The sequence below is a fragment of the Siphateles boraxobius genome, unplaced genomic scaffold (genome assembly GCF_051911475.1).
Source record: "Siphateles boraxobius isolate OS27281-9 unplaced genomic scaffold, OSU_SipBor_1 130, whole genome shotgun sequence".
Classification (NCBI taxonomy): Eukaryota; Metazoa; Chordata; class Actinopteri; order Cypriniformes; family Leuciscidae; genus Siphateles; species Siphateles boraxobius.
The window spans coordinates 25,826,026-25,852,500 of record NW_027508734.1 but is presented as its reverse complement, the minus strand read 5'-3'; the positions used below and the strand labels follow the sequence as shown (position 1 = coordinate 25,852,500).

General features: G+C 38.8%; 2 protein-coding genes across 2 annotated transcripts in view; one reads left to right on the top strand and one right to left on the bottom strand.

Annotated features, from left to right (window-relative positions):
- The window catches only part of fto (FTO alpha-ketoglutarate dependent dioxygenase), a 569,808-nt gene that overhangs the window by 191,438 nt on the left and 351,895 nt on the right, over positions 1–26,475 (top strand). The window lies entirely within an intron of this gene.
- On the bottom strand, positions 1,739–5,323 carry irx3a (iroquois homeobox 3a). Its single transcript, XM_077228856.1, has 4 exons — positions 4,727–5,323; positions 3,006–4,029; positions 2,406–2,472; positions 1,739–2,082 (listed from the first exon to the last, which is right to left on the bottom strand). Exons 1-4 carry the CDS (start codon positions 4,937–4,939, stop codon positions 2,028–2,030), a joined length of 1,359 nt encoding a protein of 452 aa, XP_077084971.1. The 5' UTR covers positions 4,940–5,323; the 3' UTR covers positions 1,739–2,027.

Below are 26,475 nucleotides of genomic sequence, written 5' to 3'. Positions count from 1 at the left end.
TGTAGTTCAAAATGCATGTAAGTCTCTGCAAGCTTGTTTGCCACTGGCCTCGCGCTCTCCCTCTTAACCTGCACGGTGCGCGTGAGAGGGTCAGCACTGATTGGAGAATGTTGGTCACTCGCGCGCGGTGTCACTTTCTGCGGTTCTGCAGTTTATTATTGCTAGCTGGTGGCGCTAGAACGATGATTACATCAATCAGGGCCACAAACGTCACACAGCGTTTTATGAATATGCATAGCCAGCTCTTACCTTGAACGGAATCTCGGAGAGATTGGCTGATTGAATAGGCTGATATAAAAACAAAATAACACGGACAGCGGACACGAACAATTATATTTTATTAGTGCACGACGGGTCTGTTTTCTTGCCTCTAGGTTATTAGGCTGCAGTGGATTGTAGTTCTATAAGAGAGGCATAGCATAGGCATAATGAATGACAATATGATGTGCAGCCTATACAGACCGACATAGGCCTACCAGTTGACCATGCTGGGAGAATTTGTGCTCCGTGTCAATAAAGTATCGGTAATAATGTGACAGGTTAAACATTGCGATAATTTTATTTATTTTAATTATTCTTAAATATTGTAATTATTTTATGTCTTAGTGTTGTGTGTGATCGTTTAACTTTAAATGTATAATATTATTTTAATGCAAGTAGTTTGCATTTCAATGGGGTTTTGTAGCCTATTTTAATTTTATTCCTGAAAATATTGGCTACTGTTCTTTTCTGATTATTTGATTTATTTTTCTGTCTTTGAGCCCCGGAAATTAAATCTAACATTTAAACCTACGCAAATAATTATTTCGCCATTAAGCTATTTATTATTTATTAAGCTGCGCTGAATGTGGTCTTCAATTTTGGTGTTATTAATGTTTTACTTTTGTTTTAAGTGTGTCATAATATTCCACCAGGCACTTTTCTCATTGGGAAACTGCTAGCCTTACATTGCTTAACACTCTGCTCATAAGCTCCCAGCAAATTTCACAAAAATAACGAAGGTTCCCAAAATGCCCATGGTCAACTTTCTCAAATAAATTACATAGCCTAAATGAAAGATTCGGATCAAACTGGCTAAGTCCGTGTTAAGGCCGTTCAGAGTGGACTGTAGAGGGAGCTCCAACTCTAAATTTCTCCAAACTTTGGAAACCCTGAAACAAAGCTGCTGCCATGCAAATCATCTTCAAGAGGGAAAACGCACATAAATAAATAATTTCGCACAATATCTGAGGCATATGGCAGGCAGCACAACATCAACGTCTGATTAGAATTCATTACATTTTTAAAAAGCAGAATCTCGAAAATTATAAATAGGCCTAGTCGAGATGTCATTATACAGAGGAAAGCGTTTAACTTTTTTGTGTGACTTTCCTCTTCAAAGAGAAAAATATTCAATTCTCATTACAGTGAAATTGAGTTGTATGCTATTTCAACCCAATAAAAATGAAATAATTATTCATTTCATATTGGCTGTTCCGCCTCGGTGGGGATAATCCCCATCCATTAATATCCAAATGCGCGATTCAAGAAGGAGCTAATTACAGTTAAGTCGCTGAAATAGGAAAATGCTTCAAATCCTCCGTTTCAAACCTCATAACCTCGAGTTAACGTTTCCCATGCCTTTCAAAACACACACTGGAACCGTTTCCGCACAGAAAAGCTTACAATATGACATTTCTAATATCATTTACAATATTAACACTCCATTGTTTTCAAAGAAAAAGGGAAAAAATGACGGTAAAGTTGCAGCGGTTCATTTATTAGCCAAAATATAGACTTTCTTGTACAATTTCGGATCACAAGTATATACATTTTCTTTACGTTATATACAAAACATTTCAACATCAAATCCTCACAGAGCTTACAAAAGAAAATGGGACTCACAGACTACTTGGCCTGACAGCATTAACATCAGCCATTGTACACAGGACATGCTTACAATGTAAGTATACAGAAGTGAGTTTTTATTTTATTTTACATTCCTTACACAGGTTAAAATGGGAAGTAAACAAAAAGGAGAGAAAAGACTACGAGGACGAGAGGGCGGATAATACCATGGCAGCTTCGAGTTGGTTCTGGGGCCTATGGGGATATAGAAGGGAAGCATGAAAAAACCGGGCCAACACAAAACTAAATCTGCAAACAACAACGTTTTTGAAATCAACATTCTGAAATATGCCATTGAGACTCTGGAGATTTATTGGTTTGACATCTGGTTTTATTATTGCACGAGTACAATGTATAAATCATGTTTAAAGCACGGTAGCCTATACCAGTACCCGAGCGCGTGACTAGAAGTCATGCATTAACATTATGTGATATTCAAATGCAAATTAACAATAGCAATTTAAAAATAAACTCGCTAAATTAAAGTCATGGACAGATAATAAGATCTCCGCTCTTACCGTCTTTGAACAGGATAGAAGGCTGTTTTTAGCAACTTTTTCTCTGCTTCCAAGGCACTAGATCTTTCTGAAATAATAAAACCAATAACAACAAGAAAAAAAAAATCAATGTAAATGGAAATTTATTATTGTTTTTTTCATTATTATTATTTTAAAAAGCAGAGCATTTTTTTAAAGATCTTACAGCCAGTTGTTGAGAAGTTTGCGGCCTAGAAATATCAAAATTCGCCCACACTAATACACCTTTTCAAAAGGCAACCTAAATACGTTCCCCACAAATTCAAGTGAACAAACTTTTTTCAGTATTTGAAAAAGACAAAACGATATATATATATATATATATATATATATATATATATATATATATATATATATATATATATATATATATATATATCAGATAAGTACTCTCGACTAGACAATTGCATTTCAAGTGTAATTAATTATTTTCACTTGAATTTTTTCACAGTAGCCTAGTGAACAAATGAAAATGGGAAGAATAAGAATGGTGCGTTTCCAGTCTCTCAGCCTACAGTCTTAATGGTATTTAAAAAGCATTATTTGCACATATCTGCACTTCTCAGTGTGGGTGACATGTACCTGTGACTGTGGACTCGGAGTTTTGACTCCTGTCCTCTGCGTGTCTGCTGTACAGGGCAAGGCCATTCGCCGAAGCCTGGTTACTGAGTCCTAAGTAGTGGTTTGAGTTCAGCAAAGCGAGCTGGTGTGCGGTGAAACCCCGATTTGTCCAGCTCTGGATTTTCCCTACGGGACACGAAAGGAGTCTGTGAGGAGTTATGATGGTCTGAGTGGCGGACGCAGCGGAAGTCCCGTTTATCAGAGGAGATTTTCGTGGATTGTCTGGAGCTGTGGCAGTCTCTGCCAAAGACCAGATCTTAGGTTTTGGAGCTGGAGGTGGGTTGTTTTCCGAGGGCGGAGAGTTGATGATGGCCTGGTTGAGTTTGACCGGCTCACCGTTGGCGTGTTCTAAACTGTTGTGGTTGTGATGATGATTGTGATGGTGAAAATGATCTGCGCGGTCGCCGTGAATCTCTTTACCGTCTTTCGTCATTGCTTTGAACAACCTTTGCTCCGGTCCTTGTAAATCCTCATAGCCGTCCGAAATTTCGGAGTCGCTCCTGCCGTCCAGTTTCAAATCAGAATGCAGTTCGTCCTGCTCGTCTAAATCGTCCTTATTCTCAATATTCTCCGTGTCAATATTCTCCAAATCGATTTCCTCCTCGTCCTCGCGTTTGTCGCCGTCCTCTCCCTCGTGATCGCTGTTGTAAACATTTCCGTCTTCGTCCGTGCGACTTCGTGGGGCCCAGGTCATCTTGTTCTCCTTCTTTAGCCTCCTCCTGGCGTTGGCGAACCAGGTGGACACTTGAGTGAGGGTCATTTTTGTGATGATGGCCAGCATGATCTTCTCGCCTTTGGTGGGGTACGGGTTTTTCCGGTGCTCGCTTAACCAGGCCTTGAGTGTGCTGGTACTCTCCCTGGTGGCATTTTTGGGTCTGGAAGGGTCTCCGAACTGGTACTGACCATATGGGTAAAAAGCCGGATGATGGTGAGCAAATCCAGGATGCTGGACGCCCGGACTGTCCTTCAGTTCATATTGTGCGCCCTTAAAAACACAGAACACGGATCCAACATTAATGCGATTCACTATCATTATTCTTGGGCTGGCACCTACTACGTTTTCTTGTACTCAGTTGCAGTTCCCTGATGTATTGTTGCTGAATATATTAACTACGTAAACGATTTTCAGTCAATGCGAGCAATTAGCTATAAAAGCGAGGATTGAGATTTAAAAAAAAAAATATATATATATATATATATAGACCCAATTGACTATTTACTCGACAAGGCTACTTTGTACTTTATTTATTTTATATAAGTTATTCCAAATAAATTTACAAGATTTTGCAGCCACATATATTTATATTTATTGTGTGTTTATAAGCTTTACATAGGCTATTTGCTTTTATTCTGAAGACATGTCACAATTGTCGATTTTAGCTATTTAATTGATCCTTTTTGTAATTTATTAAAATCAAAATCGTACGCTCTCTACTCTTATTTTTGTTTTATACAGCTATCAATTAATTAATTTGCCTATATTTTCAGTACTTTTTGTATTTACCAAACGGGGTAAAAAACAAAGTTCACCACTGTTTTGCAAAACTAACTTTCAGTAATGATTGGTACTGAAACATAAACCGAAGTAAATGATTTTGTAATTTTTTTTTAAGTTTAGGCTACTACATTTGAGTTTGAAAGAGAAAGAACAAACAACGCACGACAATAAAATTATTACTCACCAGCTGGTTGAAAATGGACAGATCATTTGAATAAGGAAGAAAAGCTCCATAGCTTTGTGCGGCAGCGAAAGGTGATCCGTACATAGTGGAGAGAACATTAGAGAGCGCTCCGGACGGGCTCAGGTCTGTCCCGGCTCGGGCACTGCCTATCCCCTGCCTGTCCTGCGGGTATATGGGTCGGATGTACTGATATCCCAGCTGTGGGAAAGACATTGTTGTGGAGAAAGTCTACTGAAGTCACAAAAAGCGGCGAATCGCCCTCTTGGTGCGCACCACGATATCCACTTTACAGTGAGTACAAAGTGTCAGGGAAGTCTATATTTCCTCCGAAAGAGCCGGTGTAAACGATCCGATTGCGCTTTCCTCCCTTACTTCCCTATTGATCTGAATGGACTAAGGTCAGGTCCTTACAGATTGCTTTAGATTATTGGAACTCCTTTTTGTGATTGACATTTTTAGTCGTTCAGAAGCTCCTCCTATTTCTCAAGTCTCACCCCCACTTATAGAGTCTCTCTCTCTCTCTCTCTCTCTCTCTCTCTCTCTCTCTCTCTCTCTCTCTCTCTCTCTCTGGCTCCGCTCCGCTCCTGCCCTCCGTCTGGATAAGTCCTCTGACGTCGCCATCTCTTATTTGAATGAGTTTCAGATCTCATTTTATGGCTCGCCAATCATTTCATTTGTTATTTGTTCGCCGCTTCAGCCCTTCCAATTTCTTGTGTTACTTCTCAAACATTTTGATCATCCACAAAATGGTAAATATTTTATTCTTGTTGAGTCATTAACTTCCCGCAGATATTTTGTCTTTATTTTCCACATGAAACGAAGAACTTGAAAGTTTAAATCGGACAAAATAGCTAGATTTTTGTGTATGCTCTTACAAAATAGCCTACTAATGGGAATTATTTGAAGAGTATTTTTAGTTAATCTAACACGGAAGCCAGTCGAGGTCCTCCTACGCCTTTAGTGTGAAACATCAAAACAGTGCTTTTTACCGTTCACCTTCAGAGTAAGTTTACAACAAACGAATACAATTAACTATATAATTTCGTAATGTGCGCTGTTGTTGATTTCAGTGAATTGCAGTTTACTGTGGTGCATTTTATTTGAACTATGTCAAATTATTATTATTATTGTCATTATTTGGCTACTATTACTACCACTATATCAAGCTCAGTCTTCAATCTTTTTTTTTTTTTTGACGTATTAAAATATAATCGCAAATGTTTCAATTGCATTCATGTGTAAAAGCTTCTGTTCTTAAAAAAAACAGATTTTGGGCGATTAACCTAGGCTACAGGATTACTCTACAGATAGACAGATATCCACTGGAAATATCTGATATAATACGCACCCGTCTGTAAATAATACGGATTAAAACAAAGGACGATGATCACGATTGGAATTCCTTGAATCAATATATGAAAATATGCAGGAAACATCCATAATCGTATTATGATTAGTCTAGTGTCATCATATGTCTGCTAATCGTCTTCCAAACAACGGCACCGATTAGTTCTGTAACGAGTTTCGTTTATTTGAATATAGGATGACTAAATCTCAATTCAGTAATGAAAGATTAGGGTGAATCAACTTCGGCTTGGATTTACTTGTGGTTTCCAAGAACGCACTGTTCCCCATAAACCTTCCATCTGCTTTTAAAGAGATAGTTATTGTTATGACATCCTAATATATGGAATGTCATTTGTATTGGTTCTTTACTTATTTAAGGACTCCCGGATTTCCATGGTCTCTTTACCACTTGCCTGCTGTTTTGACTTCTAACAATGCAGGATTACGGGGGTTATTAATTAGAACAGCAGTCTGATGCCATTCAGAGCGCATGGTAATAACTACATAACCGTCAATAACGCACACGGACCTGCAGAGCTAACAAGAGCTCTTGAGCCCACCCGGCTGACCCCACAGCACTGCGCCATCTGGGACGATGCAAAACACAGATAACCCTCTAGGTTTCAAGCAGTTTTGTTTTCTTATTAGCCATATTTCAAGAAGAATTTATCTACAAATATTTGCAATTATTTTGATGCAAACGTAAGCCTACTGTTTTCAAACAGCTGTATTTATTGAATTAGGAATCACGGTGGGGAAAGGATAAGTGTGCGTGCTGGAGTCTGCCCTGCAGCGCTTTGAGTTCGGATGGACACGTGTCTCATCCCGGGACCTGTCAGGGCCTCGAGGTTTGCCTCTGATTTATTGTCCCAATCAAATACACATGCACTAACTTAACACTTTCACACTAACCCAGGAAACTGGCACAGCCATAAAAGCATTAGGATGGTGTTTTCTTCCTGCCTTCTTCTCCCACCCCTCTGGAAGCCCTTGTAACAATTTAAATTAAAGGCTTAAGCTTTATTATTATTATTAGTTTATAATTGTATAATAATAATAACAACAATAAAACAACATCAAACAGTTGCATCAGTATTATTAATATACATATGCCAATAGGCCTATGTACATATTATTTTTTCCTTATTTCTTTATTTTTATTTTATTTTTGTTTTACATACAGCCTAGCATGACTCCATTAAACGCAGGCTAACATTTCAAAGCACCGCACTAATATCACGTGTATAAATAGGGCAATCTTGGATGTGTGACTTGAGGGATGATTTCTGTGACTCTTTTACTAGCAATTATGCAGATGACACCATTTCGCATTCTCCAAAACGCATCCAAATAAACAAGCAGAGACGTTGCGCTCAAAAGCGTTTCCTTATGCAATACACAAGATGCCTGCGACACCGCTGATCAAAGACTTCAAACAGGGGCTCTTCAAATTACACCTTTGAATCAGCTCTATAATGCCGAGGCGACAGAAAACAAGTAACACATACCCCATCGCACATGGTCTTTTAGGGGCTTTTCTGATCTGATCTGTTAATTGAGGTGAAGGATTTAAAAAGAAAACACACTTAATGACCTTTGATGTGGATGTTCGGCAGGGGGAGGAATGAGAAATATATGTGCGAGGGTGACTGGCCTAAATCACATTTTCTTTAACAGCTTTGGCAAACAGGATTGTATTTGGTTGATTTTCAGTAGAGTCGAGAAGGGTCCATCCACTATTTTTATAGAAGCTGCAAAAAGTATTACTTTCCCTTTACATTTTAGTTTAGTTAGCTGTAGTTAGTTTTAATGCCGCTTCACAAAATAATATGTATAGGGAGAAGTTTTAATACATTTTTGTATTAAACGTATATCTCTGTTTTAGGCCTTCTCTAAAAATCAAAATAAACAAATTTATGTCGATGAAATGGTTGAGGCAATTTACTCAAATACATGCTTTGAAAAATGAACTCAACAAGTGTACTTCCTGAATATGTTTAAAGTTTCATTTTTACTGTTAGCATAATTTGACTAATGTTATTTTAATTAGGTTTCTCCAATCAATCGTGTCTATTAAAGAGATAACTTGCACTGGAGGAGAAAGTGACGAGTTTGAACTGTTCCCTGGGCACACGCAGCAATTTGGAGCAAATTAAGAGTAGTCAATGGACTGCAACTTATTAAAATACTCTAACAAATTGTATCAAACACCAAATTCAAACGGCAACGCCTGTTTTAACCCTTCATTAACCAGAGGACCAAGAGCTCCATCAGAGCTGACCTTGTCCTATACTGAACATCTACAGGTGGTTTAGACTACACATTCTGGCGTCATTCAGGGGGGGGGTGGGTGGTGTTAGTTCTTTACACTAACACGGGCGGATTTAGACCTATTGTTTTCAAAATAACAACGGGCCTAAATAGAAAAAAGGGGGGCAATCTTCAATGTATACTACCTATCCTATAAATGTTAATCGCATTATACTGTGTGCAGCCTATATATGGCAACTCAAGCAAAGCACAGACGGAAAGGGAAGAAAAAACATTTTCCTCAGCACCAACGCTTCGACGACAAACTCCAGTCTATTAAGTGACTGCTGCAGTCTGTGTGCTGAGGTTGCGGAAATCTGGAGGGACTTATTCTCGATTGTTTCATCGGCTGTGGATGTGATACGGGGCAGGCGTATAGTCGGATCAGCGCGGTCATAAAGTGGGAATTTGGAATTGGTAAATTGTGCAGCCAGCGGCGGCCACGCGCAGTAATTGATTGAGAAGGTCAGAGCACGCGCTGCCCAGACTTCGCGCGCTGCTTTGGTAAATATTTTGATGGCGGACTAGCGCGGGCTTCGGGTTGTTCTATTAGCAAGGCTGGGTCACTTTCATTTATCGCTATTTGCCAACATCTGCCCTCTCAGCAAAGAGTGCACACAGCTACAGGACCTTTTTTTCCTCAGTTGCTTTTAGAGTAAATTTGTAGAGAATGACTATATGACCTGAATAGGTTTTCCATTTTTTTCTACTTTTGTGGGTCATTCAATAGTTGTATCTAACATAATAATAATATTAATAGTCAAATAAAATAATGCTAATAATAATTGTAATATTATTTGAACATGTATTAATTTTAATACAATAATAATTGTATTCGTAGCTATTACTATTTTTATTATGAATAAATGAAATAATAGTAACAACTAAAATGATGTAATGTTTCTTGAAAAAAAAGCACAGAAAACTGTGCAGTGTCTCTGGACCATCTTCACAATGGTGATTTGAATATTAGCCACATGCATGTTTTCTGCACTGCTGCCGGCCTTTCTCTGCGTGGTTGTCTCCTGTATCAGTAACAAAGCAGCCATTGATTTTATGGTAAAGTCACTTTGCAAAGGGAATGAGTTCCTGTGGCCGGGGATATCAGTGTGTTACACGGGTATAACCCAGGTAACAAGATGAGCATTGATTCAGCATTACAGCTGATCAATACTGAAATAAGTAACTTCAGGCCTGTATTAAAATACAACTTTGGGCTTGCTTTTCTGCTGTCAGTTTATGGACAAGTGACAGAAAGACACACAGGAGCAAGACTAACATTAAGAGTGTGCATGTTTTCTAGGGCACAATCACCATCTAGGAACTCTCAGATTCTTTATGTGTTGTGTTGACAGATGGAAATTCAGTTCTCTTAGCTATAAAACTCTCATCTGCGCAAATGTAAATTACTGTGCCTATGAAGACAGTAGATCTCATTCCAACTGCATGTTAATAGTAATGACTGTAAACAGCCTGGTCACTTATGCTAGATGTTTCATGTGGTGGCGCACACGTCAACTACTTCTGGTTTCAAAACTAATTCAGTGTAAACTATTATTCATCCTTAGTTCTGTGACTTGCCTTAAGTCATTACATTGAGGGGTCCGTAATAAACCACTTGGACTAAACTAAAAGCATCACTGGACTACTAAATAACATTCTTGTTGTACACTTGATTAAGTGATGCAGCAAACAATTTCTAAAAAATTTGACCTGAATATTTTTTTAGGCCAAATAATCCCAGTTTATTATGTACATGAAGTACATAAGGAAAATATGGTATCGAAGTTGAAGGCAGCCACTGGGAAGGATTTTTTTCTTATAGAAGATGTTTGCCTGAAGCACGTTGTGTCTAATGTATAGAACGATTACAGAGTGCCTTAAGTATCATATTGAGCTGTTGGACGTAGCATACACACATATTAAAGACATCTTCCATCAGCCACAGACCTACAGAGTGGATCTACAGCTAATACAAAGAAGATGTTTGAGTAATCCAGTAATAATCTAAATGTGTGATTTTAATGCAGTCCATTGAAGATTGCCAGCTCTTTCGCTCTCTCCTTTTTCCTCCACCTGCTGTAGCAGGTTTATGTGTAGCTGCAGGAGAAGCAGCTGTACTAACACAGAGGCCTCTATCCACCCAGAGGCACTGATAACCCTGTGGGAAGAATGGCTCACAGAGCTACATATTGATGCCTCCTCAAATATAAAGCCAAGTAGGTTTTTAAAGTTTGCATGGCTTATAGCTTACCAAAAACTAGCCTCTTGCCTTCAACGAAAAAGAAGGCAAGCTAGCCCCCCCCCCCCCCCCCCCCCCCCCCCCCCCCACCCACATTATTATTTTTCATAACGGGCACATGGCAAACAGTAGTGCAAGTCTGTTATCACATCTAGACTGAATAGCATTATGGCCTTCCGTGTGTGTGTGTGTGTGTGTGTGTGTGTGTGTGTGTGTGTGTGTAATATGCAATATTGAGTGGCACAGCATGCCAACACACTGAGGTCAGTACAGTTTATACTGCCAGCACTTATACTCAGCATGCAGTTAGTGATATAACATAGACCAAATAAGAACTGTCCTCATGTATACACTCCAGACTAAGTGTGTGTGGTACAATAAAAGCAGACCGTATACATATAATGCTATATTATACAGCAGCGTTCAATTTCAGAGATAACTGATTTTGTTTTATTTATTTTTCAATATTCTTTTATTTGTATGTCTAATACATGCCTTTACTGAAATAAATCAATGCAGCCAAATGTAATAAACAGAAACACATTTGACTGTTTTCTGGAGTCCTCAGACCTTGGGATAACAAGATCGCTCCGTTTCTTTTGTGTGCAGCCGAGTGTAATTGTTTGTAGATTTAGCTTTCAGAGTTGACTTGTGAAATTGAGCAAATGTTAACCCACTTTATTTCTCTCTGTGTGTGTACGCATGTGTTTGTGTATTTGGGGCTATTTGTTACCTTGTGAGCAGTGGAGCAGCAATGGACTCAGCTGGTAGGTCACTCCACTGTGACCCAGTGATGATTACATACACACACAGACACACACTCCCCTAATTCTCTTTTCATACACACAGGCTTGGGAAGAGCTGCCAGATTTTCAGAACAATGCCACCCTCATCATCACCGTTAACGCCTCTCTTCTCCTCAGAAACATCCCAGATCCCAACACGCCTCTATATTATCCTCACATATCAATGTCTGGCAGTGTCAGTTATGGCTGGCCCTGTCAGAAGCTTCCAGTCAAATCACTTTCATCTATAGTCTGCAGATTATGAAAAGCTATTAATGATTATACGCAGCACCTAACTGAACAATTTGAAAGAGGGTGAATTGACCTGAATAAGAGGTTTTACAGCACTACAGTGATTGATGTTGATCATGGCAATTGGATATCCAAGTTGTGTCCCAAATGATGCAGTATATACTCTCAGGGAAAAAAGAATAAAAGCTGTCAGTGGGGTGGGACCCTTTCAAAAGGTACACCTAATCTCTGCAGGACAGTGGCTCTTCAGGAGCAGGATTGGACACCCCAATTTTATTCGATTATTTTGACATTCGACATCGGAGTCTGATAGCCCCTCCCTCTCCAAAGAAGAGAAAGCTGCTACAGAATAATGCAAACTTTTCCACAGTTAAATAAGTAGATCCTCCGGGCACTTGTTCTTTTTGGAATTGTCAGTGTGAACACTACTCAGACTATATTAAACAATTGTATAGACTAGAGCACAAGTGTGCAAGTTGGGATGCACCTCCAGTTTTTCTCATTCTCAAAAATCATGACCCACACTGTTCGACCGCACAGCTTGGTGGAGATGCTCACCAGCGGCGGGCAGACATCGGCGCATCTCTAAGTAGAATGGTTGTGAAGGATTAATATGTTAAACTGAGACTATCTAAAAGCATAGTGCTCTGCTGGGCTGCTCTCCCTGTCTCTCCTCACTTTCTCAAAATGATATGCTGGTGCAGTGGATTAGCGTGTGTGTGAGAGAGCGAGTCAAGAAGCCGCATTCGCATGTATAAATACAAGCATTATTATATATTGGAAAAGTGTCTTTGCTATTCCCCTGGTCCCACTGAGCTCCTGCAGCGCTCTGGTGACTTGGGCCTCAGGCGTAGCTCAGGAAAAGGCAAATCACTAATGCTCTTAGCATCAAACAATAAATCCTGGAGTTATTTTCCACCATGTTTAATTAAATATTTTGAGAAGAAAACCTGGCTGATTGATTTGCCTCGGCCATTGATTCACTATTGATTTGGCACTGTCAAGGGGCCTCCACAGCACTACTTGCTAAATGGTCACAAGGAGCCCTGAAATAAATGAAGTACTTTCACAAGCTTTAACAAAATCAACTTTGCGAGCCCCTCCTTCAGGTCCAGCTCCCAACGCTCCTGGGGGTTTGTGACTGGATGCTTCTCCTTCTGAGGAAAATAAGTCCTCAAACTGAATTTTGTATAAGCATTGAATAAATGCTGAATTATGAAATTATAATGCCCAATAAATTGTCTTTGTCTTCCTGTTGCATTTATTGTGCTTGAACGTGGCCCACGCGGCTCCTCTTGACCCCCACAGTGCATTAGCTCCCCTTATTTCCTCAAAACACTCGAAAAGAGAGTGATATTAATAATCCCATTACAAAGCAGGAGGAAAAGAGAGAGAATTAAAAGGCCATTAGTTGTGATAAAAAATGTAGTCATTACTCCGTACCTCGCTAGATACTCAATTCCCTTTTCTCATCACAGCCCGGCTCTTTGGGATACATCATAATATCTCTCAATGCTCAATTTTCTCCTATTATTGTGCATTTTATCTTCATTCATGTCAGTCTATAATTCAAAAATCATTATATTTCTTAAACAGTGTAGACATTTAAATAAACATCCACCTCACTGACAAATTACTGCTGTACTTAACTGACTATGTCTGGTCAAGCGACAATATATAAACATAAAATGAGCTGGGCGCAGGTGAGCGCCTTCGTAGCCCAATCAAACGAAGGAGAGAAAAGGGAATTGGAGAAAAGGCGAAAGAGAGGAAAGAGCGAGAGAGGAATTTGAACACACACACAGAGAGAGAGAGAGAGAGAGAGAGAGAGAGGCTCAGTGCATGGCTATAGGGATTCAGATTGCTATCAGGCCTTTATCAGTCTCATCTCAGAGCGGCATTGATCTTCGCTGAGAATCTAATCCTAACTATGAAGTTCAATAACAACTCCATTACCTGGCTCGCGCTGATTGGAGCGTTGTAATGCCAAGATTAGTAGCTGGCTGCCTGACCTGCCAACATTGATTTGTGCTGCAAAATCACTTGTTCTAGAAAAAGTGAGAGAGAGAGAGCGAGTGAGAAAAATAAAGAAAGAACGTGTTGGTGAGGTAATTGGTCATTGAACAATTTTTATTTTCACCTTTTTCCCCCTTTCCCTCTCTGTTATTTCTTTCACCCGCAGCGTTAACCCTGTCCTTTCTTTCATTGATTAGTTGCCTGTTTATATCAGGCATTACCAAACACAAGCTTCTCTTTCTACCTGGTGTGTGTATATGTGCGTATGCTGTTCGAATTGTAGCCAAGTTAGCGATCTCTCTCTCTCTCTCTCTCTCTCTCTCTCTCTCTCTCTCTCTCTCTCTCTCTCTCTCTCTCTCTCTCTCTCTCTCTCTCTCTCTCTTTCCCGCAGCAGGCCCAAATAGCTCCTCTCAGCCCTGTGAATGAATGGCTTCACAGCCTGTTAGCTTTAAGTAATAGAAGCATTGAGCCCATCCTACTGGCAGAGACAGCTCATTTACTCCTCTCTTTTTCTCCTCTCGTAGCCCCCACCCTTCGTTCCTTCTCTCTCGCTTTTCCACCTTTTTTCTTTTTAACAGGCACAGATTACGCAGGTCAAATAAATGAAACAGACTGTTTTGCGCGGGCTGCTCCGGTGGGTGCCGAAATGGATGAGCCCATTTCCCTTAATGCAGACACGAGCCTCTCGCTCACACGCGCTCACGCAGACGTGCGCCCTCCCCCTTCTCGCCCCTGTCTCTGAGGTTACAGGTTAATGACATGCTCATTTCGCCCAGCCATTTGTTTTGTTTTCCTGCAAAGTTCTGATAAGTAGCTAACCAACGAACCTTGTAATTACAATCTTACAGAAACCGGCCCGATCTGTATATAAATCTCACCATCCAATTACAAGATGTAATAATTTTGCACTCAAGCTGGTAATGAGCTCTAATACTGCAGCATGTGATAATCCCCTCTGGATGCTGGCTTGATCAGATGTTGGCTTTGTAATTAGACTGGCAGAAAATCATTATTTCATGTTCAAATAGAAAATGAGGTTGGTGGGAAGTTAATTTCTCTACGCTCTGTGAAGCGTAGACAAGAATTTAATGATTTAATTACAGTTGTAAGCTCCTTGGATGAGACTTAAATTGAGCTGCAATTTTTTTAAGCACACTACCATTTTGAAAGCAGGGTACATCAAAGCCTCTGACAAGAGTCTAAAGTGATAGGGCACTGTGATGTTTTTGATATGCTCAAATGTCTTTTCTCGTTATCTGGTCAGTTCTGCTTAAGTGAATTACTGATTACTGTATAATACCACAGAAACTCTTTGAGGAACAAAACCTTCATTATGCACAAGTTATTTTTTCCTTACTCTTCTGATTTAATTTCCACATTGCCAATAATAATTAAAAAACACTATAAAAAGACATTACTTTTTTTTTTTGAGTGTTATGTCAGGCACCATTGTGGCAAAGTCTAGTGATCAAAAGAGAAATCATTTTCAATTTCAGTAATGCCTTTGTTCATCCATATGCTCATTCCTGCAGATATCAGAGCATATAAAAACATCAGTGTTTAAAATAGCTGTATGTTTATGTACTATTTTTGCTGTTCCATAAACGTTTGTTTTTATATCATTTTATATGGCATCCACTGTTTTTTTGTTTATTTATTTATAATTTATTTAATATTCACAAACATAACATCCTGTATCCATATAGTATATTGTGACGTGGCTGTGCTGAAAATTTACATAAAAAAACATTAATATTAAAAATAATAAAATGTAAGGTTTCTCCATATTTTGCTCTTCCTTTGGAGTGCAAGGTCTGTCCGGCACTCTGCAATCACCTGCCCGCTCTGCTCTTCCCTCCTGTTTGTGCCTCATCCTATGACAGTCAGATAAGAATATTTCACCCTGGATAAGATGCTCAGATCTGAGGAATGTCACTCAATATGACTGATTCGTCCTCCTCCGTCTTACCCCTCCCATTTTATTTAGCATTTAAAAAATGTTTTCTTTCTTTTTCTTCGTTCCACGGAGACGCGCTCTGGACGTTCTCCTTTATTTGGCCTATTTGAGAGGGAGATGGATATGTGTGCTTATTGGACAGTAAAAGGCCACTCTTCAGGTGACACGCTTATCCAGCCGAATATTCATGAATATTTAGGAGATGGTAATGAGGGAGTTTTGCATTGTTGCATGAGAATGGAGGGAGCTCCCCAGAGGAGGAGGAAGAGAACGCGGACAGGTCGACGAGGTGTGGCGAGAGTGTGTGTCAAGTTTGGCAGCGAGGTGTGTGTCCGTACGTCTGAGGCTATTCGGTGAAACGGCATCCCTGTTTGATAACCCCCTTTCACTCGCTCGCTTGCTCACAGACCTGCACACTCTGTGATGAACTTGATCTTCTCGTGGCATTGTTAAATCATATGGTCTAGCTTCATTCATACCTGTCATTCCACAGAGCTCAACAATACATCATCCAGACGGGCAGACTACACTCAGGAGCCTTAACCCAGAGCTTTAAATGACATCCTGTATTATTGATGCTGTCTCCGCTCATCTCTCTTACTGATTTAAACATTCACATGTCTAAAACTCCATTTTGTCATTTAAAGAATGGTGGTCCAGCAAGTTGAACCTAATTTTTTTTTTCTTTTTTGCTATAAAGTTTTCACAGAAGGTCTTGAGAACTTTACTGACATGTTTGAGTTGCATGATCCGACATCTATCTGCATGTGGAGCGATACTTTTGATATGATGTTTTTTTGGGGGATCTTTTGGGCTGTTAATTTGCACTGGATCTGCACACTTTCAAGTTTAGGTTCTGAGTTTAAAATCAACATTCCCTCGCCGACACTCTGTCTGTATATCAATCTGATTTGTGTTGCAGACACTCTCAGGAATGAAGCAGATTGAGTCTTGCTGTCTGACCACTGGTGTCCATTTTGGCAGGTCCCGTCCCCAAAAACCAGACAGAGAAAGAGCAACCATGGTGAGCTTTAAGCAGCAAACAAGCCCACGACCATCGAGAGAAAGAGGGAGAGTTAGAGGGAGAGAGGTTCTAAATCAGTACGCAATCCAAAGGCCCTGAATAAATCATGTGAATAGGTTTGGTGGTGGGACGGAAAGCACACCTGCAAGACTTATGTAAGTCTTATTAAACCATAAATATCCAGCAGCTCCGGCCACAGCTCTTCAGGACAAGAATAAATCTTGCTATGTGCTCAGTGAGGAAGTCGAGAGTGAGACCGAGAGAGCGTGTGGGTGTCAGAAAGAGATAGTGTGTGTGTTCGTATGTCTACACAATGTATGGATGGATAAGTGTTAATACAGTCAAACTACATTTCATTGGTGGGGATTGTCATGCAGTTTGTCAGTTTAATCATGGTAGTGTCACCTCAGTGAAGAGTTGCTGCCATTTTTAATTGTATTGGTCTATATATTGCAGTGTTGAGCTTGCAGTGACTTAGTACAGTCAGTGTGTTTACAACTGGAATTTGGCTGCTTTTTACAAACATTTATGTATTTAATATTAGCTTTAGTCAACATGCTACCAATGTTAGGCAATTCGCAGAACCTGATTGCACCAAGTGCAATATGTTCCTGGATCAACATATTTGTTCATTCTAGAACAGCATTCCTATCAACCAATGAGATTTGAGGGTTGACAGTTTACAGTTTATGTCAAGTTTTGGATTGCGACCAGGGTTAGGTGCTTCTACATTAGTGTGTTATTTACCTATCATTATCCTCTGATTTTAGGGATCACTTATAGGTAGGGTTAGGTTTTAGGGGTAGGGATATGGTTAGGACTAGATTTAGGACCAGAATGTAGTTCCAGGATCATCAAAATTATGTTGACAGAGGAATGAGTCTAACTCGGCAAAATCAGGACTTGCTCGGGAATTCAGTTTTTTTTTTTTAAGATGTTAATACTATTATTCAGCAAGGACGCACTGAACTATTTAAAAGTGGCAGTAAAGACCTTACAAAAATTATATTTCACATTAATGCTGTTCTTTTGAACTTTCTATTCAACAAAATATCTTGAAAAAAGCATCACAACCATTTCCAACCGTGATAATAATTAAATATATATATATATATATATATATATATATATATATATATATATATATATATATATATATTACTTGAGCAGCAAATTAGCATATTATAATGATTTCTGAAGGATCATGTGACACTGGATACTGAGTAATGACTGCTGGAAATTCACAGGAATACATTTTAAAATATATAAAAACAAAGTTTTTAAAATTGTGATAATTTTTCATGATATTACTGTAGTTTTATCAAATAAATGAGTAAGCATAAGATACTTCTTTTAAAAACATTAAATAACCTCTTCTTAAACTCAAATTTTTGAATGGCAATATATACACAATTGTGCATGATTTAAATGCATCCACATCATGATCATGTTAAAAACAGGTGAAAAAAACAGTTAATATGTAATGATTCAAGGTGAAAAGTATCCGGTGGTCCAGGAGTATTAATGATTTGTGGAAAGGGGTTTTGTTATTTTGCTTAATTGAGATTCTCAATGTCAGACCGGCATCCTGAAAATACGAAATCTAGCTTCAGTGCTGGACCATAACAAAGAGATGTCAAGCTTTGTCGGAGCAATGTTACACCCATAGATTACATCTATTTACAACTTACTGCTATCATCATTTTTTAAATATATAATGTAGAATAGATGATATTAATAAATCAGAAAGCTCAATTAGCTTCTAATGTGGGTTAAAAGTAGAAAGAATGGACAGCCGTCAGGAACAGCACCTCCAATGATGAAGGGATCCGTCTTCTTTCGTCCAGTCCGCGGACTTGGATAATAACAGTTGTCCCACACACCTGCGTTTCTATTGCCCGGACCAGCTTCTCAAATGAGCTCAATTAATGACAATAACCCAGCAGGTGCCAGAACACAGACATTAATGGATAGGCCACTATCAGCAGCCGGGTGAGCTTGTCTGTGCAGTAAATATGTAATGATCACAGGTGTAAGAGAAGGGGATGGGGACGTGGGGAGAGCACAGGAGCAATCTATTTGTGTTTGGCTGAGCTCGATTCAGTTAAGCAAGCTCGACAAACTGAAATGGATGGACTAGAATCTCATTCATCAAGCCTGAAGTGAGTGGCCAAAAAAGTCACTAGATCTGTTTATTAGAGGGGGGGATGGAGGGATTGGATAATGGAGTCGAATGGAGTGCAGCGTTTTGTTTATGTTTCAATTTACTTCGTAGTGTATCTTTGGTGTAGCGTAATTTGCTTAGCACTGATGCTAGATTCATTGGAGTAAGCTGTCGTTTGGGTTTAAATTGCGTGTATCATTTGCCATCAGTACAGAGTCTGTGATAAGTATGGTCTGGTCCCCATCATTGGGAATGCTGGTGATCTCTCTGAGCTTTAAACTTGAACCCTCTTCTCCATTGGGCTCTTCTTCGCTCGCTCTCTGTGCCGGCATTAGCATAAAGGCATTAAAATGAGAATTGGAATTAATTTGGACTTTCCCCTCCATAGGAATTAATGAAAGTTTGCTCTTCCATTCTGCATAGACAGCCCTCACTCACAGTCCATAAATATTAATATTAATACCACAAACGCATTTAAGGAGCAGCGCTTCGGTGAAGCCGTATACAGAATATTATGAGAGATCATGATACATTTCTCGTGGGGAGCACACTTGAATGAGTGTGCTGCCTTGCCGTTGTGATCTGTAAAAATCCAATCTCCACACGGCACTGAGAGAGAGGGAGGAAATGAGAGGGTGTGAAAGGAAGATGTCTGAAGCCCATCTGAGATTTGAGCCTGAGCTAGTCTCCACTCTGGATTTGTTCTATTCAGTTCACTCTAGTGTAACTCCATTATCCAGGCAGCAGATATTTAGATAGATGAGAGACTGTTATCAGGATCACACACCCATTTTCACAGGGCCATTGGATCTTGAACACTGGAGGATTTACTAAAGGCAGCGGTATAACATCCACTCTTTCTTTCAGGCCCTGTTTACACCTGGTATTAAGGTGCGTTTTTGTCGATCAGATCACAAGTGGACATGCTAAATACAGGTGTTGACGGGGTCTAACATTTTTGAGCTTGTCCACTTTCGACCACTTCCAGAGGTATTCGAAAACGCATTCGACCATTCTCTCACCGTTCCTGACTTCTTTCATACACTCACAGCCAGTGTTGGGGAAAGTTACTTTGAAAATTAATGCATTACAATATTGCGTTTCTCCCTTAAAAAGTAACTAATTGCGTTACTTAGTTACTTTTTTGAAAGGTAATGCATTACGTTACGTTTGTGTTACTTTTGTGTTACTTTTTTGCACCTGGGCTGGGCATGTTTTTTTATAACAAAAAAAGTTATATATTTGCACACAAAAAAAAGTTTAAAAACAAAAAATATATAGTCATTTTTGCTTATGGGTTTAACTGAATTATCAAACGTCAGAAGCAAGTACATTGGTCAATTAAGTGAGATTTAATGCATAAACATTTATGTTTTATTTAACATATTTAGTTATTGAATGTTTGCATAATATTCTGATTCTGCATTTCACTGATTTTATTCATTTTGAGGAATATTGAATCTTTTTTTGTTCAAGGTGAGATGAGTAAATCCATGCTCACATTTAGTCTAGAACTAAATTAACCATCTCTGCACTTCGATTTGTCTCAACATGGGGACAAGACAGCTGTCAGTCAATAAATGGGAAAACAAAGTAACTTGCGTTATTTGAAAAAGTAACCCGGATATGTTGTAGTAAATTTTAAAAGTAATGCGTTACTTTACTAGTTACTTGAAAAAATAATCTGATTACGTAACTCAAGTTACTTGTAATGAGTTACCCCCAAAACTGCTCACAGCATTCGATGTGGTCTTGTGGCTAACAAAAGCTGCTGTTCTCTGCGTGTTTTTCCGTCATCTATGCTCGCGTCCCTCAAAGAAATCAGGACAGAAGTGGTCAAAAGTGGACAAAAGAGATGGATTAAAACACCAGGTGTTAACGGGAATGTGTCTCCTTCGTCTACTTGTGATCCAATCGACCAAAACACATCTTAATAACAGGTGTAAACAGGGCCTCATTGTTTTCAGGGTTACTGAGGAAATGCTTACCTTTCGAATGCAACTTGACTGTAAGGTATAGCAACAGTCAGTGTATTTTCTATTTTAGCATCTGGCTTATGATTCAAGTTTTCTCTCCCTGATATAGAGCTTGGCAACAATATGCAGCAATGGGAATAAATCTGATCGCTCCAACAATAGAGACACAGATAACAGATGATCATATAGATCATTAAATATTATCACAGTTTACACAAAAATGTTAAGCAGAATGATTTTCTAAAGGACCATGTGACAAGACTGGAGCAATGATGTTGAAAATTCAGCTTTGCCATTACAGAAATAAATATAATTTTTAAATATATTTAAATAGAAAACAGTTATTGTAAATTGTAATAATATTTCACAATATTTGATAATATTTATAATTGTAAAATATATAATTTAGAATAGTGTTAATTGTATTACAATTAATAATTAGAAAAGGAAAAGACTGTGATAAAAGTGCATAGGTAAACAAATATATTTTCAGTTTAGGGTTTTCAGATATAATGGGTCTATCAATTGGGGCATAGCTCAATGAGCTATTTAATGCTAACCAACTTTTCAACATATTGAGAATTGTATTACTGAACCATCATTATCCTGACATAATAGAGCCATTTACCACCCCATGCAGGTCACTCAGATCACTACTCTGTATTGTTAATAACTGCATATCAACCTCCTGATACAAAAAAAAAAAAAAAAAAATCCAAATGTTGCTAGAGGGCAGTCTCAGAGTTTCAGCACGATATAATTGTAATTATTGGAATATTTTTTTAAAAATCTTGTAACTTTCAGGTCTAATGTGGCCTCACCAAAAAGCATTAACAGTCAAGATAACACCAGTGTGATGCAGCACATGGTTTGAGGAGAAGGGTAAACCTGACAGGGTGTTGAAAGAGTGTTTTACTAATGTTATTAATGTCAAAGTTTATGTTTAACATCATGCTGGCTTGAAGTCACATTTGTGTTTTCAGTGGAAGTCAGTTATTAGCTATCATCCTGTTGTACTCACACCTGCACTGGATATATTTGCTTACAGGGAGAACAATTCCTTTGGGGCTGTCATAATATATACAGTAGGACCCCTTTCACCCTTTCCCACACTTACGTTAGAGTGTTGTCCATTGTAGACACTAACCAGTAAACTCTCTGCACTTGGAATAAGCACAACACTTTGCAACAGGATCCTAGACTTCCTGACTAACAGGCCTAAGGCAGTCAAGATCCATGACTGAACCTTGCAAACAGACAACCTGAGCACTGTATTTACTGTCATTTGTGACAAGGTCTGTGTTAAATCTGGTTAAATGCATGAAAGGTGTGCTAGCTAAATTTTTTTTAAAAAATGGCTTAGTAACTGGAAGGTTGTTGGTTTAGACTCCACTTGAGCATTGTTTGCTCGAATGCTGTAATAAACTATTTATTTCTTAAGCACGTTTAATTTCTTCTCTTACTTTGTAGGAGAGTTACAACATTACGCTGATGAGAAAAGTATTTATTTACAAAATATCCCACAAAATGTAGTTTGTTTCAGAAGCGCATGTTTTTTTTTTACTGATCACACTCTTGCATCATTTTTGTTTCGATGGTATTGCATTGGAGGGGAGAGGCCAAAGACGGTCTGTGCACGTCAACAGCAGTTACTCTTGAAGCTCCTTTAACACGCACACTTTTGATATGCAGGTATACGGGTCATTCTGGCCAAGGTGAGACGTGGCGCTGTATACTTGAACTTCAAAGGCATTGTGCTGGTCCGACTCCACGGGGCGTCGCATTCATGACTTCAGTCAACATCCACACACACACACACACACACACACACACACACACACACACACACACACACACACACACACACACACACACACACACACACACACACACACACACACACACACACACACATATACTCCTTTAATCTGAGCTAATTTAGTTAAAAACGCAGCCCGGGGGGAGGTTAATGTTAGCAAGCGTGAACTCACTCAGGCGGTCACGAGACACACACACACACACACACATATACTCCTTTAATCTGAGCTCTGCAATACCTACTCAATCCGATTTAGTTCTATGATAGAGGGATGTGGAAGTGAAAGTGTATGATGCAAAAGCAGTTCAGAAGAGTGGAAACACACTTGTTTAGTTAGATTAACTCTGAGATCAGGAACCCAGCCTGAGACAGTTTAGAATCACAAGGAGCATGTGCTTGAAACATTTTTTTTTAAAGTTCTTTTAAGTTGTTTATAATGTCAAGTATATCTCATGCAAAGGCATTGGCTCTTAGAAGGAAAACTTTGCAATGCTTTGATTTTCTTTTCTCTGTGACATGCATAATGCTTTCATCCTTTGGTAGAGTAAACAAGTCATCAAAGTAAAAGGCTGAATTTCTTATAAAACATTTCTTAGGTATGTAAGCATATAATATTTATTTATTTTTAATCAACAAAGAAACAACTGCAAATCCTTGCAACAACAACAAACTATTTCTACAGTGGACTCAATCCATCCATATCCAGGTATGAGTGGATGTCCATACTGATATTTAGGGGAATGTTACATATTCATTTCTGAATGTTACAAGTCATTTCTAATATGCAGCACATTTCCATGTCCCTATTGTATTTGTCCAGATAAAATTAAACTTAAATAATTTAACTACTTTCAGTTGGATGTTACTTTTTTGTTTTGTCAAAAGTTATGCACTAACTTTTACAATTAAATATTGTCAATTTATATATTTTTGAGTGTATTATACGTGTTTTCCTTTAATTGAAATGTTTACATAAGTTATAATGAGAAATACATTTTTATTCTTTTAATTGGTAATTCATTCAGCTGTTTTCTTGTGTCCTCAGTTTCACTTTTCATCTCGCTCATATTTTGTAATATCGGTGAAATTCTTAAAAAAAAATTCTTGTTATAGGAAAACTTTATAGTAAAGTTTAATTGCATGAGGCCAACCAAAAAATATATTACAACCCAATCATGTTCTCTTCTCTTCTCTTTCTCGCTCCTTTTTTAGATTATTATTATTATTGATTGAGTTCAAAGGGTACTGCACAACAGGAATGGCCCATATGTTAATGTCTGGATTACCATGCGTAGCTGTTTCTAAGGTGTGTTGTGTATTTGCAACCTGGACATCAATAGCAGGACGTGTTGGTCCTGGGGGTCATCCTCTATCCCTGGTACGGTTTCATTACCTGCAATGCTCTAGTCTCATTACACTCCTCCCTAACCCTGAAGGGTTCTCTCTTCCCCTCTGTCTCTCTCTCTGTCTCTCTCTCTCTCTCTCTCTCTCTCTCTCTCTCTCTCTCTCTCTCTCTCTCTCTCTCTCTCTCTCTCTCTCTCTCTCTCTCTCTCTCCCCTTCACTCACTGTGCAGCGGATACGCCATAAACTCTGGTAATTGCGGCATCAAACTTGAGTTTATTATTTTCCATGCAGGTGTGAGGATGATATGAGGCCCAGGTTGCATTTACATACAAATTGAAGGTTTTTTATTAATCAGGCGGGCAGCAGGAATCACAGAGCACCACTCCATCAGCCTTTTAAATACATTTGGTGACATTTTTACCCAGCATTAGCATGATAGGGCAAGCGGAGGATAATGTCCCAATGATTGCTTTTCCATTGAAAGCACAAACGGTTTCATTTTTCCTGTCATCTCAAATAAGTGTTAAAGAGGGTTTGGAGGCTATTGTGCTAGCGCTCCGTATGCTGGGGACTGGGAACCGCTGATGGCCATATTAAATAACCATTAGCGCCAGCGCTCAGATCATCGCGCACACACCGTGCCTCCTCTTTGCTTCCTGCTCTGTGATTTTCCAAATGAAGCCAAGCTGTGCTTGGCTCTCATAAAGCACTCACACCCTGCTCCATTTTTCCTCAAACAAAATGCATTATAACGGTAATTTTGTGACTGTTAAGATAACTAGCGTTAACAAGCACTTAATTAAAATGTACAATAAATAGCCGTCTGCGGCCTTATCTGAGCAGCAGAGCCGGTTAGGGAGGGTGGGAGGTGTATGTGTGTGTGTGTGTGTGTGGGGGGGGGGGGGGGGGGGCGGGGGGGGGGGGGGGGGGTGGGGGGGTGTTTCCAGCGCTCAGACCTGCTGCTGCTGCTGCCGCTGTAAAGCTCGTTTACAGATTAATTGCTTTTCTGTCTGGCAGAAGCTGCTTCCTCTCCCTCTAGACCCTGAATAGCCAGATTCAGGACTTTATCAATCAAACTTCGCTCTTTCATAATTTTTTTTTTTTTGCTCTGTTTTTCTAACTTTGGCTTTCTTTTTGTCTTTTCCCTATAGAATTTTTGCCACATTTTTGTATTTTTAATCTGACAAGCATAAAGATAACACAGTGTGTGCTGGTGGCGGTGCAGGTGACTCAAATCGATGGGCTACAGAAATGTAAATGTTTGTCATCTGCACTGTAGTGGTGTTAATGTGCGTTCTGTAGTGTTTATGTGTCAGTTCATAAGTTAAAATGTGTGTGTGGCTGTGTGGGATAGTCTAATACTTTGTGCATGTATGTTTTTCATCCGAATGTGTGCATGCATTCATCCAGTCTTGTTTATTATAGTAATAAGGTCATGTTTGTATTTAAGTATGTCTGTCAGGTTTAAAAACACACACATACAATTCTTGAAATAGCACTGTATTCGACCTCAGTATATGGGTTTCAGTCATATAGGCTGTAGTAGAGGACCTGTGAGAGAACAGCAGAGATTTTTCAGAGATTAAAGTTAACAGCAGTTGTTCTCCAGGGATCACATTACTCTACAGCCATATGACTCAAACACTTCCACACTGGCTTTAATGACTTCAGCTCACAGAGAGCAGACTGAGAACTGCTTGTTTCTAAATGGTGGAAAAGAAAATATGTAAAAGCAAACTTCCCTCTGTGGACACACCTCCTGGTGGTTTATGTCGCCTGTGTCCCGACTTTAACCCAGGAACGATAAATCAGCCAAGAACGTCTGTGTACGTCTGCATGTTTAAGAGTACAATGTACAATGTTGCAGAAGTGCATTTCTCTGATGGCCAACTCTGGCGTCATTCCTGGTGGGCCTAGTAGTAAGGTGATCATTTAAATACAATGCATTTTTTTGTCTTGTTAAATTGATTTACTATTTTCTTTCTTTATTGAAATGTAATGATACTTCGTTTACACCGACATTAAAATTCTGGCCAACAATATTTACTTTAATGATATTACTATTATATACTATTTTGTCTAAATAAAGATACAAATGAGAGTCACATGTTTAAAATACTAAAACTGAACTGTGCAAGATATACATTTTGAGATTTGATAGATTTTATAAATAAATTATTTATATTTCTGAAGATTAATTGTAGGTAAGCATTAGATTATGGCAAAAACTATTTGAAAAAAAAATTGGTACAAAAATAACCACACACAAAAAAAATAAAATAAAAAAAAAATAAAGATGTGATTTAAAAAAAAATAACAGCCAATAACCGATATGGTACTTTTTCCCCTCTACTTGTCTTTTCATTAATATTATTCTAACTATAGATGTTGTTAATATTATGTTTACAAAACAGGGAATCATAGCTTAACCCAAACTATTTTATATGTCTTTCCATACACATAAAATTATCTTGTCATTTTCAATGTTAAATCTAAATGTTAGTTTTAGTGA

Excerpts from the sequence above, each read along its gene's own strand:
- irx3a (XM_077228856.1), bottom strand. The coding sequence starts at position 4,939 with ATGTCTTTCCCACAGCTGGGATATCAGTACATCCGACCCATATACCCG. Across the intron at positions 4,030-4,726 it reads TGTCCATTTTCAACCAGCTG|GGCGCACAATATGAACTGAA; the intron begins GTGAGTAATAAT and ends TGTGTTTTTAAG. Across the intron at positions 2,473-3,005 it reads CTCCGAGTCCACAGTCACAG|AAAGATCTAGTGCCTTGGAA; the intron begins GTACATGTCACC and ends TTATTATTTCAG.